Source organism: Micropterus dolomieu, linkage group LG07 (genome assembly GCF_021292245.1).
Source record: "Micropterus dolomieu isolate WLL.071019.BEF.003 ecotype Adirondacks linkage group LG07, ASM2129224v1, whole genome shotgun sequence".
Lineage (NCBI taxonomy): Eukaryota > Metazoa > Chordata > Actinopteri > Centrarchiformes > Centrarchidae > Micropterus > Micropterus dolomieu.
In genome coordinates, this window is record NC_060156.1 from 31,703,964 (window position 1) to 31,722,173 (window position 18,210).

General features: G+C 40.2%; 1 protein-coding gene across 1 annotated transcript in view; it reads right to left on the minus strand.

Moving 5' to 3' along the window:
* The window catches only part of LOC123973345 (interferon alpha/beta receptor 1a-like), a 28,895-nt gene that overhangs the window by 10,241 nt on the left and 444 nt on the right, over window positions 1-18,210 (minus strand). Inside the window, exons 2-4 of the mRNA XM_046053283.1 lie at window positions 5,524-5,653; window positions 4,973-5,163; window positions 965-1,125 (exon numbers count right to left, since the gene is read on the minus strand). Coding sequence (XP_045909239.1) covers window positions 965-1,125; window positions 4,973-5,163; window positions 5,524-5,653 — 482 coding nt within the window. The remainder of the gene's footprint in view (window positions 1-964; window positions 1,126-4,972; window positions 5,164-5,523; window positions 5,654-18,210) is intronic.

Genomic DNA, 18,210 nt, shown 5'->3' on the forward strand with positions numbered 1-18,210 from the left:
GAGACCTGAAAATGGCTGTCCACCAACGTTTACCATCCAACCTGACAGAACTGGAGAGGATCTGCAAGGAGGAATGGCAGAGGATACCCAAATCCAGATGTGAAAAACTTGTTGCATCTTTCCCAAAACGACTCATGGCTGTATTAGATCAAAAGGGTGCTTCTACTAAATACTGAGCAAAGGGTCTGAATACTTATGACCATGTGATATTTCAGTTTTTCTTTTTTAATAAATTTGCAAAAATTTCTACATTTCTGTTTTTTTCTGTCAAGATGGGGTGCTGAGTGTACATTACTGAGAAATAAAATGAACTTTTTTGATTTTTGGAAAATGGCTGCAATGAAACAAAGAGTGAAAAATTTAAAGGGGTCTGAATACTTTCCGTACCCACTGTATATATGGTGATACTTATTTACCAGGCTGCTAATAACTGCTGTTTTTTTATATCCTTGTTCGTTGTGTGTCCTTTGTCCAAATTGTTTGACATACTCATCAGCTCTGCATCAGCTCTGGTTATTTTAGCACATGCTGTAGACCTGCGTCTTCCTTGTCAAACCAGTTTTAAAATAGACCTGCGTGCTGCAGCTGGCAGGAAATCACCGCACCAGACAAGAACTCTTGCACTCTCTCTCGTGACATTCCGCCTTGTAGCACAGACAGCAAACACCTCTGCTAGACATATAGGGCACAAGTTAAAACCAATAAAACCAACACTCTGCTGAACATAACTGAAACACAGCCACAAGGTGCTAACAGACTGACTGAGTGCAGCATTTGATTATGTTGCTGCTGCGTCTCAGGGGTTTTACCAGGTGTCTTTAGGGACTGAAGAGAAAATTGGAAGTATGAAGAGAAACTGTTGGGTTTCTCCTGCTGCACTGCATCTGTTTCACTGTTTTTGAACAAAGTACCTATATGAAAGGTATCACATTACAAACATTTCTTCCAGGGCTGCATTCTCTACCTGTGTGTCTACAACACGTTCCCAGTAAAGGATGTGGTAGTACAGCTTGGAAAGATGTTCCTTCATGGAGCTGTTGGTGCTGGTCAGAGGGTCTGAGATGAAAACGTCCAGGTCGCTTCCAGCAGGAGAAAGATCCACTTTGGAGGGAGGACCCACAGCAGCTAGCAGGAGAGAGACAAGACATGAGATTTAGAAATGATACATTATTTCACAAAAGTGAGTCCATCCCTCACATGTTAGGAAACATTTGATTCCATCTTTTCATGTGACAACACTGAAGAAATGACACTTTGCTACAATGTAAAGTAGTGAGTGTACAGCTTGTATAACAGTGTACATTTACTCTCCACACAAAATAACACATCACACACCCATTAATGTCTAAACCGCTGGCAACGAAAGTCAGTACACCACATGAATAGATATAATCTAATATTTACAAAAATGTGAGGGGTGTACTCACTTTTGGGAGATACTGTAATTGCTGCCGTTTGTGTTCTTTCCCTTTTTAAAAGCTTTTATAGCACCAACTAATATTTAATAATTACATTTTAAAAAAGGTATAAATAAAACGTAATTGACAAATTTAAGCTACAGTAAAGTATTTTCATAATATTATCTAGAACTGAAATATATATTGGATTGGATTCATTTAGTCAATCCCCAGAATATTATTTTGTATTTTTTTTATAAAAATCGATGAATCATATAAGTACCCTTCAAGCAAAATGACAAATATGTGTGATCGAGGTTCCTCATAGTGTCAATGTAATGTAAGTTTTGGAACATTAGTCAGAAACAAGACATTTGAAATAGGCGTTGTCAAGCTGTGATGTGCCTTTTTTTTTTAATAGACGTTTTATACGCACTATGGTGATTTGGTATTTCTGTTAGTTGCATGTATTCGTTTGAGAAGAATTATTCTCCTCATGGCTCCATGCAGATCTGATGGTTTTGTCTGACACTATTTTTAGTAGACTTCAGTCAATGGCACTCCCTCTGCTGCTCCTGGTAGAGAGTAGCTGGCGGGCACATTACACCAATTGTTTAAACATCTGTTGATAAGATGCCTGTCACGAGCTACAGCTACGTAACTGTGTCTAGGCTAGCAGACCCTAGTGCAGGACTAAGAGAATGAGGAGTTAGATAACAGAGGAATATTTACAGGGGGCGGCGTTATGTTGCAGCAAGCCAGTGAACCAGTCAGCAAGGAAGAAATAGGCTTATTAGCTTTAAGAGAAACCACCACACATCTGTAAACGCTCACAATGAATTATGATTTTACTCATTAAATTATAGTATGTGGCACTCAGAGTTGATATTGTGGCTTGCTGCCACAAATAAATCAGTGAATGGGAAACACTGCAGCGGGTGCAGATTCTAGAGACTGTTTTTTTTTTATGTCATCTTAGTTAGATAGTGAGATAGTTAAAATCGCCTTTATAATCGGTGAAAGAAAACCAATCGCTGATCATCCCTTCAATCACCGATAAGTGATCCAATCGCCAATCGGAACACACTGCTGTTGTCATCATTCAGTTTAAAGTGCTCTCACACAGCTGAGGGCTTCATTTTGAATAAAACCCTCAACATTTGAATCTCAAAATTAATAATTGAATATGTACCCAACGATCGAATTTTTGGGCCCAGCCATAGTACTGTGGGCGGGACATTGCTTGAGCCCACAGAGTGGCAAGTACAGACCGTACAGACAGAGAGGCGGCTGCAAGGAGCACATTATTTTTTTTTTTTATTATCATCAGCTATCGGTTTTTAAAATGACAGACTGAATATTGGCCATAATCTGCCAGGCCGATTATTGGTTGACCCCTAATTTTTTGTCTCTCAGTGGAGTGGAAGCTTCAGTGGATGTTCAAGTCACCCGTTTCATACACGTCATGATTTATTCGCTAAGCCTGCTTCCAGTTCTCCTTTGTTGCATTTTGCTTTTATCTATAAACCAAATTTTCTACCTCAACCAAAGATAAAGACATTTATTTGATTTCTGGTATTTTGACTCAGGTTTTTTTATGGCCAAATTTAAAATAGGTGGATGGAAACCCTGCAAAGTGCATAGGAAATTAACCTTTCAAGGGGAATCTGTGTTTGTATTTCGATTATTTTAGTAACCGTTCATCCAATCTACAATCCAATCTACAACGTGGCGAGTGTGTTGCTGTGGACCCAAGGGAATGCAGTGTTGCACTTGGTGCAATTTGAACACGCAAGATGTTCAGAATTAATAAATAGCCTACACAACAGAACAGCACTGAGCTCTGCAGTAGCTACGGCAGGAAAGGCTCGCTGGGGCGCAGTGGAGCTCCTCAAGCGGGCGGGGCTTATGCTGCTCAACTCTGCAACAGCGACAGCTGGGTACGGTCAACCTATGGACGCTTATTTTCGTTTCCCCAGCATCTAGCAGAGGAAATTCCTGCGCTTCTCATTCAGGGGAATCTTTTTCCTGAGGCTTTTTTTCAGGAGGCTGTCAAGCATGCCATAGACTATTAGATGTCTTTCAGAATTATTCAAAGTAAAAGCTCTTAATTCAACTCGAAATAAAGCATTGCTGCAACAAACTATCTCCATTATTTATTTTGTAAGCACACTTAAGAAGAAGTGATTATGTGAGTAACTGCTACTTTTATGACTGAGCTCTACAGTATATCATAGTATTCATTTATTTATGTATGTATGTACATTTCTTCATTTAGTTGACACTTTTATCCAAAGCGACTTATAATTGCAAAAAAGTATGTCAGAGGTTGCACGCTTCTGAAGCAACTAGGGGTGTCTTGCTCAGGGACACAATGGGAATTGAACACAGGTCTCCCACACCAAAGGCATTTGTCTTATCGACTGCTCCATCGCCACCCCATAATGTGAGGTGTCACATCCAAACAGGAAGCTTCCAGTCAGAGAACTGAGGTGAATGCGTAAATCCCTGAAACCTGCATTCTATTGAACGACCAGCAGGGGCAGACTCTTCTGGTTGCAAAAAGAAGTCCGGTTCTATTAGAAATAATGGTAAAATGACCCTGACTCTCACCTGATTTATCACCTCAGTAAACACTTTCCCCAATGAGTTTATGGTCTCAATTGTTAGTTTCAAGTCTTCTTCAACAGCATTATGTTCATTTAGTAAATTATGGTCCCATCTAGAGGAAAATAGACCAGAGAGCAGAGTATGCTTTAGGGCGGGATTATCTGTGATTGACAAGTCATTACCATGGCAACCTGTCAATAAGGCTATAGTGACTCGTACCTACTGCACTATGTAAATTTAACCAGCGCCGTTGAAAAAGCTTATTAGTAGTTGGCTGTTCACTTTCTCTGGTGAGTACATTTAGTTTTCAGACTGTTCGCTAGACAACATTGCTCCTGTTAAAATGACAGTTAGTGAATTACAGATGCACCTAGCTAAGCAAGCTAGCTAGCGCCACACACGGCTTAGCTCCACTGTCTCGTCCAAATATGGTCACATCCTGTTCGCAAAAAAGCAACATGGCGGCGCCCTATCGGCCAAACTCGAGGCTTCAAAAGGGCAGTTCACAAACGGGTGATGTTACGATGACTACGTCCACTTCTTTGGACGTCTGTGGTCACATGGAGAGCTGTAAGCTGTGTGAGGTCCAGCTGCTCTTCCAGCTACATCTGCGTGTGTGATTTTCTAAGCTTGGTGAAACTATGTTCAGTCATGTTGAGGATGTTTACTTAAGCTACTTGCATGATCTTTACTGAACTTTACACTGTGGTTTTTATAGTTCAGAGCCCCACTACTCCAAACACACAACCTTCCTTGCAATGTTGCTCAGGGCTGTATCAGCAACACATACTCTTTGGTTCAGTTTCTCTTCTACCCACTTTGTGTTTGTGATATTTTGGAAGGATTGTGGTTTACCACCTGAGATCATGTGCTGCCATAGACCCGTGTATAAAATGTCTTCCTGTAACCTTTAAGTATCTGCCGGATTATTTAGAAGGACTGTCTTCATCATCCCTCTCTCTCACCATCTTTATCAGGGCAGAATTCCTTTAGCACCCAGTCAGAGTGACGTCCATTCGCACTGGCTCGTACACGAAGTACGTAGATGCCCAAATAGTGCAAGTTGAACGCTGAAAGGTCACATGACCTGTGTGGTGTGTTCTCACACGCCATGCTCCAGTTCGGACTCTTTTTCTTGGACTTCAGCTTGAACATCCTGAGGGAACGAGAAAAAAAGACAATGTAAAGCATTAATAATGGAAACTGAAAATACCAACCATCTTGGAAGGAGGTACAGAAGGTACCAGAGATCCAGTACATGGAAGATAGTGACAAGTGCAGGTGCAGAGACAGCTCGTCATTAAAAGAGTATGGAAACTGGCGTAAAGATAATTTCCTCGATGTTACCTTCAATAGGTCTTTGTCAAAGCCTAATTTAGGCAGACGTTTCACAGTTTTGATCACCTAAAAATCACCAAAGATGACAATGCAGCTTGCAGCGCTAAGAACTGAACAGCCTCAGTATGGCTGGTTTCTTTGCCTCGTTTATGATGTTGTGTGTGTGAGTAAGACTTACGCGACATATTGTGTGGTGAAGGTGACAGCATCACTCTCTGCAGCACTCTGGTCCCAGTCCCAACACAGTGTGTAATTGGTGTTCAAGGCCATCATGGTCACTTGCTGTGGTGGAGCCAGCTCTGCTCCAACTGAAACAAACGGGGAAAACCCACATAAAGTCTGTACAAATTTCTGCTAATTTCTGATGTTACAATATTTAACAATTCAATACAACAAGATTATTTTAATAATTTAAAGTTTTTTAATTGCAAAGGTCAAAACTGAAGCCACTTTTTCAAAACTCTTCACAGTCTGCATTACCAACATGCATCTTGGCCAGACTGTTAATCTCACCTCCAAAAGTCACTCAAACCACCAACACTTCATACAAGTCTCAAAATAAACTCATTCAACCAAAACACTGGCAACAATTCTCACTCAAAGCATCCATTGTCACTCATAACACACACTGACTTAAATAAAAAAAATCACTAAAAGGATGCATTATGTAAATCTGATGAACTTTTATCTTTGAAGAATGAATGATTTGTTCATATAAATCAGTATTTCATCTAGAATACAGCAGGGCCGGACCCCAATATTCGACCATTGGGTACACATTCGATTTTCAATTTTGACATTCGATTAATGAGGATTTTTTTCTGTGCGCCTGACCTCCACCAGCAGTGAAAGTACCGTTCCAGTTCACATCAAAGGGAAAACGAAATGAAGCCCTCAGCTGTGTGGGAGCACTTTAAACTGAGTGATGACAGCAGCAGTGTGGCAGTTATGGCCTTCTCATTTTATTATTGCGTCATTTCATTACAGATCAAAACAGTCAAAGCTTTGATTATCCGCTCTTAATTACTATCAAAGCCTCGAAATGACATTCGGGCCAGCCCTACATTTACATTAATTAATTTAGCTGACGCTTTTATCCAAAGCAACTTACAATTGCCATGTCAGAGGCTGCACACCTCTGGAGCAATGAGGGGTAAATTGTCTTGCTCAGGGACACAATGGTGGATGTTTCACAGTGGGAATCGAACCCGGGTCTCCCACACCAAAGGCAAGCATCTTATCTATGCACCACCACCACCTGCCCCAGCCCCCGCCCTAGAACACACTTGTTTCTCAGTCACTTTGGTGCATTTCTCAGATCAGAATTGAAATTCTACTTGTTCAACCTTCACATCATCTAGTCACTTGTGCAGATCATATGTACAAGCAATTTCTCAAAATTGTAAATGCTTTCACACATTTATGAAAATTATAAAAAAAAAATATTTGCAGTATCCTACATCATCATCTGCTTATGTCATGTTCATTACAATGTATTAAACTGGTATATAAAAACAGTCTAGCTTTTTTTCCTGCATCACAATAACATGCTCCGTCAACAAATTACAGAAAGCACAGTAAAGACTTGACTGTGAATCTTGTCCAATCCCTTGCAATGTATAACTCTGCACTGTTGAAATGGATCTATGCCATACAGTAAAGTGCAGCCTTGTGAATTTTCAATCAATGTCATCCAAACCTGAGCCATAGTTTAGCAATACAAATAGTTTTGCAAATGTTCAGGATGATTCTAGAAATGTACCGACTGAGAAAAACTATAACAGTAACATATTTTCACTTTATTAACTGTACTAAGTATATGTAAGAAGGATGAATCAGAAATTTACTTGCATTGCATTCAGTAATTGCTTGTGAAAAAAAGTTCCTGAAAGTTCAGTGCTGCAATAGCTTCTCAGTTGTTTACACAGTAAAACTGGTATCTGAGACACACTGACCACAACCTGTAATTGATGTACCAACCCCTTGAACCAGTTCTGCTAAAATACAAGCATGTTTCCTGCTTCACACTCCGCTGGCAGTTTTACAGTGAAACCACATTAAAAACACTACATACATTTCTCTGCGCTCATAGATGTAAACATAAGATGTTTGTAAACATTCTGCTAAGATTTTCTATATTTTTCAGTCTGATTACTACACAAATGCAGAATTTTTGCAATCATTTTGTTTTGAATGTGATTTAAACAAACAATTTTGGACTCAGTGTGTTAGCATCTGAAAAATGTGCTCAGTGTTTTGCAGGTGGTGAAGTAGTCATGAGAGAAGAGTTCATGGATTTTAGAGAAAGTGATCATTGATCATTTTGTGTGAACGTAATGAAAAATGATTCAGTTTGGGCCACATACACTTCTGTTTCGCCGACTGTGTGAAGAGTTTTGACAATGTGACTTCAGTTTTAACAGTGCAGGTTAGCAATTGAAAAAAACTGTAATACTGGGCTGAAATTAACAATTAGTTTCCTTTTCAATTAGACTGATGATTATTATCAAATCCAAATGTACTTTTATTGCCATTTGTTATCGTATGTGATGAAGAAAAGCTATTGTCAAATTTGTGAAGCTGGAACAAGCAAATGTCGGGCAATCTCGCTTTTTCTTCATTTTCGAATGGAATGGTTAATTGCTTGATCAGTTATTGTTTCAGCTCTATATTTATATAACATTGTGAACCTACAAGTGTCATTTTTTTTTACTATTCATTATTTGTGCTTTAGTACATTAAAGAAAAGGCTGTTCTCAGGGTCTGAAGCTAGCACGCGCAGAATGTGGGGGAACTGTTAACAGTGACGGTGGAAATGGTTGGGCCATCTGCCGCTTTGGCAAACAGCAGAACAACAGAAAGGTACAGGTAGTCAGGATAGTGTACTCTGGTGAGACTTGAGCAAAGAAGAACCATGCTGGAAAGCACTTCATCTCTGGCACATCACCATGACCTCAAGAAAGACGAACAAATCAAAGAAAACAAATCACTATGAATCATTGTGGCTCTTCAGAGACCAAGACACCTGTGAGCAGAGTGAGATGGTTCAGAATACCAACTGAAAGACCGTCGTAAACTCAAGCAACTTAAACCACCTGTGGATTCAAAAAAAGGGGAAGCTGAGTAAAAAACAGAAGAAATACTTACTGCATGACAAAAACAGGAAATATTTGAGGGAGAAAGAAGGGAGTTTGGGGGAGGAGGGTGGCTCCGCTCAGTGCATCCTGTCTAGCCCGTGTCAGTCTCAGCCCGTTATGTCTGCTGTGGACTCAATTTTGGCTGAAGACGTTACACATTTCCCCACTGACTCAGTTCCTTTATTCTTTTTCTTGTACAATTCATTTTTCTGACCATCACAGACTAATTTCTCAGCAACTGACATCAGTCACACACGCTAAATGAAATCCTAATGGTTCATCCTCAACCTTGACTCAAACTGGCTCACAAGAACGAAGGGTGCTCCGATCGATCGGTCCGATCGTAATGGGCTGATAATGGCTTTAACTAGTTTGATCAGTGGTCTCTAAAAAGGCCGATCAGAAAAGCAGATCAGATGATGCAATATACAAATTTTCAATAGTAGATAAAATGGTTTCCGTGTATATACCGCGTATTGTATGAACAGTTTCAGACAGGAAGCGACTGATGCGCCCAATGAATCATTTACAATGAGAGTTGAGCAGCAATCAGACAAGAGGAGCAACAAGCAGGAGCGATAAGTGAAAATGTCACAGTGGTCATGCTCATCTCACAGACACGCCGCCCGCTACCACAGTTTAATTGTCTTGACCCACAGCGCATCAGGCAGAGAGACACTGATCCTTCAGTGAGTTTCTGATGCAAAGAGAGGCGCCTCTCAATCAGCTGACTGACTCTCTCTCTCGCTCTCTCTCCCCGATCTCATTTTAAAAGCTTTTGCTATGTTTCCGACTCCCTTCCAGATTAAAACAGCGAATCCAAATTTGTTTGTCTGAAAATGCTGCTGACCCCGTGGGCAACAACGACACCGACACTCACATTTGGCTTTCTGATTCAGTCTCATCAGTCATGCAAAGCAAAAATATGATGCTTATGACAGTTTTACTTTTTGTATTTTTATTAAAAGATTTTGTAATGTGTAAATAACACCTGTACTGTGCATGTCGCCGTATTTAATTTGCGGCAGCTCCCAGTCTGCTTTCCGTTGCCACAGTGGCTTTATACTCTCGTTACTTTCAGTTCCACCTCGTCGGTCCATGCAAAAACTGGTGTGGTTATTCATCTGTATTACTTTCTTCTTTCGCCAAATCTTCTGCTACTGCGGAGTAGGACCATCCGCTTCATGTTTACACCGGCATGTGCATACCCAGTGTACATGAACGGCCACTATGTGCGTGTTTTCAGTCATTTTAATATGGGCGGAGATCAACTCTGATACGCAGCTAAAACTGCTGTGGCCAGAGATCGTATTCATTATAAAACTGATTACAGAAACTGTAGTGGGATGCAGCCAAATTGTGTCACCAAAGCAAAACTCTTTTTCTAGTGGACTGAAAAGGCTATTTTATTAGTGCCAAAAACGGAGGAAGGAACTTCTCATGTACAATTTAATAAAAGATCGATACTTGATGTTCGTGTTACAGTGTTGCCTTGCAAAATATTGCAATACTATGCTGTGTCGATTTCTTTGGGCCAGCACAAACAAGAGGAGGATGTGGTGTTCGGTTGTTTGAGCTGGAGTGATTGGATCTCGATCGGATCTTTATGTGGACATTGGAGACGCATTTTACTACCGGGTAGAAATGTAATCAGGTTAAAATCATATCTATAAGCATGTTAAATAAAATAAAAAATTATTTAAAAAATCTGTTTTATTTCTCCGATTCACTGCTTTGTAGTGGCTGTGGCTCAGAAGGTAGAGATTGTTGTCCACTTATCAGAAGGTCAGTACAAGTACAGACATTAACAATTTGAACCCACTAATACCGCTCTCTCTCTCTCTTCAGTCACATTTAGCTCTCTCGACCACCTCTGCTCTCTCTCTCTCTCTCTCTCTCTCTCTAGGAGGAGGGGTCAACTTTTACAAACAGCAACTGATAAATGGCGCCAAACACACCTAACTGGTAGTCCAGCTTTGTTGCAATGGAGATGCAAATCCCTGTTGTGCTGGGCTGACATGCCAAGTCAAACCGAATCAAGCCAAGCCAGCATGTGTGAATGGCAAAGGACCTGACTGTTCCTTCACTGATCTGCCCTAGCCAGTGGGCAACAGCATTACAAAAGTCTCCCTTGCAGATACAGATTCCACAGCACTGTCATTGGACCTATTGTATAAGGTATTCAAGGTGTGGCACAACATATGAGTGAAACGGCATTACTGACTCTCATAGTGAAACATACACCCAGATCAACTGAAATGAAACAATGACTCAGCATGAGACAAATCAGGTGACGAGGGGAAAGCACATGACTGAAACTCTATCTCATGACGCTTATGTATTTCATCCAGTCGTCTCACTGAGAACAGAAGCACAAACATAGTTTAATCACACTGCACTGTATCAGCACTGTAGCCCCTAACTGAAAATTTTAGGGGCACAGACAGAACATTTAGGGGTGCATACCTTAAATCGCCATGCAACGCAATTTTTCACATGTTCCCAATTTTAACTGTATTACTGATAAATGCTTAGTGACCATGCATTATGCATCTGTCTCTTCATATGTTATGTTTTAAGCTGCTGTAGAGCTTCATTAAGGTGTCCTGTTTAAAACTGTGCAATGCCACCGCTGCGGAATGAGTAACCACCCCACTAAAATGTCACAATCATTAATATCGATGATAATAACTCGCACACTGTGAGCATGGTGACACTCGACGCTCTGCAGCTCTGTGTATCCTGTGTGTGAGGCCGAGTGAATGAGTCCGTTAATATAAGTCTGTATTTTCCCCAAATGCTGGAAAAGTGAAGGCTGTTGGTGCTAGCTAACATCTCCCCTGTACAAGGCCTGCTCCCTGTCCCCCACACCAGACTCTGGACTTTTGGGGACAGAGCCTTCAGCGTCACAGCCCCCACCCTCTGGAACTGATCCCCACAACGATCTACTAAAAACCCAGCTCTTTATCCAGGCATTCAATCTGGATGACTTTTTGTTGTTCCGTCACTGCAACTATATGTAAAGCATTCTTGGTTCCTGTGAAAAATATTTATTTATGTAACATTAGCTAAATTTGCAACAAAGTAATATTAATTATCAGCTGTATGTCATTACTAACTAACCTACTAGTCAAGTGTTGAGAAGATCTGGTACAAGCTTAGACTAAACTGGTGTGCAGCTCTGTCCTGGACACACAGGGGCGGCTGTGGCTCAGGCAGTAGAGCGGTTTGGCCGTTAATCGATCAGCGGTTCAATCCCGGCTCCCCCAGCTGCATGTCAAAGTGTCCTTGGGCAAGATACTGAACCCTGAATTGCCCCTGGTGGCTGTTCCACCAGTGTATTAATGTGTGTGTCTGTTAGTTTCTGTTTGAGCAGGCTCAGTGTATGAATGAATGTGTATGACTGGTGAATGCAGATGTAGTGTAAAAGCACTTTGAGTGGTCAGAAAGACTAGAAAGGCGCTATACAAATACAGAGCATTTACATTTACACAGACTGCACATCCTGATAATTATTTTTCAGTTTTTAGAGGAGTCTGACAACTGGCTGTTAAAGAAATGAGGGACCATTTTTTTGGACTTTAATGCGCAAATTAAATGCTTAGTAATTATCCAGGGATCCTGTTTAGAAAGAAAATGATGCATCAAGATGCATCGATAATCATTTTATAATCCAATCGCAGCCATCTGAATCGTAAGGTGCCCAGAGATTCCCACCCCTAATCTGAACATAGTTTTCTGGCGGCTATGGATGCACCCTTAGAAACTAAGAAATAGCCTACACCAATAGCTGCATTTCTACCAAAAGGACTATACCCCGGAACTAGGAACCTTTGGAAAAACTCAGTGTGTTTCCACCGGAGGGACCAGGGTCTAAATCTAGTTCTAGGGTCTTTATTTTACCCCCCAAAAAGTCCCTTGCAGTGAGTTTCTGAATGGGCGAGTAGAGGCTACTGGCTTTAACTGGAGAATGTTTGTGTTTTTCTACAGCTGCTCCTCTCTTTTCCACCTTGTTTGCAAACCAATAAATCACAATCAGCAGTCACATAGCACACATGTCTCGCCGCTGTCACCTGAGATTGGCATTAAATGTGTTGCTTGGAATTAGCAGCCAGTGTGCAGCGGTGTGTTTACATCCAACAGCTGATGGAGCTATGCTAAATACTGGGTCCAGAGTTGTTGTTTTAAGTTTTCATCAGTCAGAAAGTTTTTACACAGAGCTGAAGTCTGTCTCCTCCTCCCTAAAACAAGCTTGTCGGCTGGAAATGTTTTAATAACCTTCCAAACTGTCGCGATTTTATTTTTGTTTCTTTCTATGTGCTGAAGTTATTTAAAGAACTTTATGGTTTTATCCAGTTTGTTATTAAATTTGTAACAAACTTTATCCTGTGTCTCTTCATTATACTCCTACACAAAAAGCTGCTTTAATGGTCAAGCCTGTAGTTTTTCATTATATTCCAATCAAATCTGATGTTCTTTTATAGATTTTTCTCATGGATAGTGGTTACAAATAATGATGCCTGAAGGCCTACAGCCTACATCAGCTAGTTAATTTCTTCTCAAGTCTTTAGACCACGGTGGAAATGCACACAACAGTGGGCTAAAGGAATCTTAGTTCCTTGAAAAGAAAGCTGAGTAATTTTGGTCGAAACGCGGGTAATCATAGCACATACTAATGTACAAGGCTAGACACAAAAAAATTTGCTTACACACAAAAAAAAAAAAAAAAGAGAATGAGATATACAGACTTCTGTTAAATTATTATATTTATATTCAAGAATAAAAGTTGATGTGCCTCTCCTGGGTGGAGGCCTCTCTGACCAATCTCCAATCTGTGTTCCCAAAACAGTCCTGCAGAGCTGCTGTAGCCTGACCTGTCCACACTTTGACTGTTTTAATTGTTGGCTTGACCAACAATTATACATAACTTAGTAAAGTTGTAACTAATATGGAATGTAAATAAATTTCCTATAGACCTACTGTATAAACATTATGGAAAAAATGTGTTACTTTAGAAGTACAATGTTATATAAACACAATCTGGTTTGAAAAATGGTATGTGTGATGCGTTCTTCCAGTGCAGGCTTAGCAGAACTGTCAGATAATCAAAGAAGTGCCTCTTGCTTTGAGGTAAATTTTACTAGTTGCCAAACTAGCAGTTGTAACACGGTGGATCAATATATTTGAGCGTCACAACCTATAATATTTAATGTAACACCAGCACGTAGGGCTGGGCAATATGGCCAAAAATGTTAACACAATAAAACAATTTCATACCTATCGATAAGTTTAAAGGCTGATTTTTGCTCCTGAGTGAAAAAAACAACAAAAAAAACCCCAGATGGTTAATTGTGTGGTTAAACTTTTCTTTATGGTCAGAACGTGACAAAACCTTAATGTCAAACAGTGGATCACTTCACAAGTCTGAGGTAGAACATTCAAATCTATTATGATAAAAATCTTTTTTTCAAATAACATGATATCAGTTCCTTTTCCTCAACAAAATAAATATCTTAATAGAAAAATTAAGAATTTGCTCGTGATTCAAATGAATTCAATCAAACATTTACTGATATATTGACAATTTGTTACATTGTTATTGAGAAAAAATTATTTTGCGATAATCATTATTGTTTTATTGCTCAGCCCTAGCCGTACATATTTAATTTTACCCGCATTCAAGTTAGTGGAGGGTTAAACCAGAAGTTAGCCTGCTCAGCTGGAAAAAGTTAACACAGCAGACGCTGTAGCGCTAGTGTTTGCCGGTATAATTGCAGAAAGACACAGACGCACAAGTATAAATGCATGACTACGTGCGTAGCACCAAAGCGGAAGTATAAATCACGCTTTAATGAGAACTCAACAATCTGGGGACCACTCCCTGTTGTGTTGCGGCTCTGTCTGTCAGAACTGCAGCACGAGACCGTAGACTTGTGTGTCGCAGTTTCGGTCTGGGTTTCCGAACTGTTACAGCTCTACCACCTAGTGTTAGATAGGCTACTTTAATGGTCAGTCCCAGGTGTTTGTATTTTTTAATGTAAAAAACCCTCATCTTACGTGCATTTGTTAAGCACCGTTCAGTTAAAATGTGACAGAACTAAAACAGCACATTGTAGTTTCTGTATCACCAAAGCATTTCAGTAATACAATTAAAATAGGGAAAAATGTGGAGAATTGCATTGCAGATAGATTTAAAGGTTTGCACCCCTAAATTTTCTACAGTGCTCCTAGTAAAAAACATTGGTTTAGAGTCCTGCAATATATAGACTAATAATTTGTTGAAGAAAGCAATAATCATAACGTCTGAAACTATTTAGTTTCATACATAGCACTAAAGTACCATAAACAAAATATATTCTTCTTTCTACTAGGGGGGACCAACTAATCGACGTATTCGTTGCCAACGAATTTAATAATTGATTCATGACGTCGTCGGGCCGTAGCGACACAGTCAGCTTAACGGCGTAACATGATGTGAACAGTGAAGTTACTAAAACAACATCAAGGCTGCAGTAACACCTTCACAACCTAAAACCTCCAGAGTGTGGCAGCATTTCACTGTTCACTCAGCCAGAAAGGTCGTGAACTGCAGCAAAGCTGAGCTCTCCTGGAGACACCAGAGCGTCTGAAAAGGAGGCGTGAAACGGCGTCTCTTTGGATGATGAAGACTCGTCTCGGTAAGCTAGTTAGCGAGCTAGCTTCATGTTAAAGCCGTGTTACTTCATGTTATGAGCTGAAACGTTTTTCTATACAGTTGGTCAATTTGATTGTTACAGTAATGGTGCTGTGAGTAGCACATAATGATACACAACGGCCGTTCACATTCCAGATGTGCCCTGACTTTACAATCATAAACGGTGCATCGCTCATGGCTACATTCCCAGTTGGAGCATGTTGCTGTCGAGTGCGCAAGATTAGACCGCATCGGAAAATTTCATATTTTATAAAGAGAAAACAGTTCTCCTGTCTGTGCATGAGGCGGCGGCTAATCCGCCCCAAACTCCCTTAAAAGTTTTACGGTGGACGGACGGTAACATTACAGAGTTGTTGTTTTCTTTAGCTTGAAATAATCCCATACTTTGGAAACTTTCTTCTTTGTCTCTCTCTATTTTCTCTCTCTTCCTCCACTTTGCAAACAGCTCCATTATAATCACGTCGTGTTCACAGCATAAGCACGATGTGCAACAGTAATGAATGTCCGTGAGAAACAGTGTGCTTAATAGTTATATGGATTAAACGAAGCATAGATGCAAAGAATTTGTGTCGATGCATTTTATTAAAAGATTGATGAATCGTTTCAGCCCGACTCGCACGAGTTTGACCGCTGGACATTTGAGAGTTCACACACACACACACACACACACGCGCGTTTTAAGCGAATAAACACAGCCAGCAAATACTACTGTAATAGTCCAGCAGAACTCCGGTGCCATCCGACGCTAACAGCAACAGTGGAACCGGATGTGCAAAGAAGCTAGCTGAGAGTGAAGATAAATCAAGTTGTAATCCCAAAAACTAAAGTAAAAAGCTAATTTAATAAAAACAGTTTACTTGGAACTCCTCCCGCGGGTAAACTGCGCAGTTGTCAGAGCAGAATCCAGACTGACTACGGGTGTTTATTTCTCCAAAAGCTGCAGCGCTGCTCCCTGTACAATAATAAAAATTTTAACTCGCAAACAACAAACGCCTCATTCAAGGCACCCGGAGCGAATTTGCAGGAATGTGCGTCTTTGCATTGACTTTGTATGTAATCAAGCCCCCCAAAACCCTGGATTCGCTTTCGGTGTGAACACACCTTTACTGAGACTACCTTTGAACTGAGATAAGGACGCATTAATTGGTGGTTGAACCGTGGATTTTGTATTGAGCGCTTACTGTCTAACACACTGTGGTGAACTGTTTTTCTTGTGCTCTGTATAGGTAGGCCGACCTGATGATATCATATTATTTAATGATATTTAATTGTTTAACTTTACTCAAATTATTTCTCATACTATTAAAATCTGATACATTTTCTCCACCATTGCTCATAATAATTCATGCATGATCCACAAGAAAGAACAGTGCATGTTTAAATCTAACATCGCGTTGGTCTGTACACTGATTTACTGCCTGTCTGTTTTGAATAATACAGAAGGTAAAGAGCTTATCCCATATTAAATCACAACATTGGTAAAAAAAATAAATACGCAATTAGATTATTTTCCACAATCGTTCAGCCCTAGTTCCATGCAACTCCATGTTTTAAAAAAGAAAGGAGAAGTAAGTCTTATTGAGTCACAAGTGTACCACGGTATACTGAATACAGGAAATGGAACAAGGTCCAAAACATGCCTTTTATTTTTGAATTCACATTTCCTTTTGAAGTAAAAGAAACACCGGGGTCACTCTTACCAAATCAAACCCACTTTTTAGGTTGCTGACTTTTACCTAAAAGTACACTCAACAGACTTGTGTATTTGCATTTATTGAAAACAGCCTTGATTAAACATCATTTCCACCAAGTTCTTATGGCTTCCACAGCTCTGCAGCACATCAGATGGGAAATGTGGTTTGTGATGTATTCACTGGTAGAAATGAGGAAAAACCTCAGGCTAAGCAGAAACTATGAGTGGCTGGACGAGGCAAACATTCACCAGCACTGGGTTTCTTGGAAGTGCAGGACTGTCAGACTGTTGTTGGGTAGCTGCTAGAACAGCTGGGTGTTTTCAACTAAATTCACCAAGGACTGACAGGAACTGTGTTCTACTGCACCAGATTACATGCTGGTCCATTTTGAGCCCATTACCCCTTGCTGTCATTATATTTTCACATGTCAGCCTGTATCCAGGCGGGTGGACTAACACCCAAAACAAACAAATAATTGGTGTCAAACTGTTTTCACACTCAATATGCAAACTAACATGTCTACTACCTCCACAAGATTCCTTTGCAGGTTAGGAATCAAGGTTCTCTCATGTTGCATTCTAGGTATTTCCAGAGCTAATCTGGGTGCACTTCACAACTGATGTTAGGTTGTAAAAATTTTCAGAAAATGAGCGCACAAACTGGATGGAGAGAAACCTGACAGAACGGTTGAGGTTAACGTTACTACACTGCTCACAAAGTCAAATCAGAATGCAGCGTTTTACATTCAGTTCATGCTAACAACACTTTTAGGGAGCACCTTTACAACCACTTATTACTTTCATCCACGTCCTTTGCATTTCAACTACACCTTAAACCTCCCCAACACACATTTGAATAAAACAAACAAACTGGACAGTGAGTGTATCTGCTTTTAGCCCTCATACTGCCCCAACTCTTCCATTTTGTCTCCATTTCTTTTGAAGGAAGAGCCATTACCTTACTTTCTGTTTCTCTGAGCACAAGTTATCACACCAAAAAATCTTCAACCTTAAATGTTTTCTGCATGTCATACATGTTGTTAGCAGCTCAGTGGCTGTATTTGGGTCTATTTGCTAGCAAACCTAACCACTTATTATGACTTTGTAAGTGTGCGTTTGATAAAACCACAACGATAACACAACAGTGAGCGTTTTCTGTTCACACACAAGCGGGATTTTGCAGTCAAAATATCAAATTGTCACAACAGCTACGAGACGAATGTAGTTGTATTAACGTTAACATGTTACTCACATATCTAACGTATTACTGTGTGGCTAGCCAACAGTTAATAAAAGGTTAACACATGCGCCCGATGCTCAAATTCGACAAAGCTAAATGGC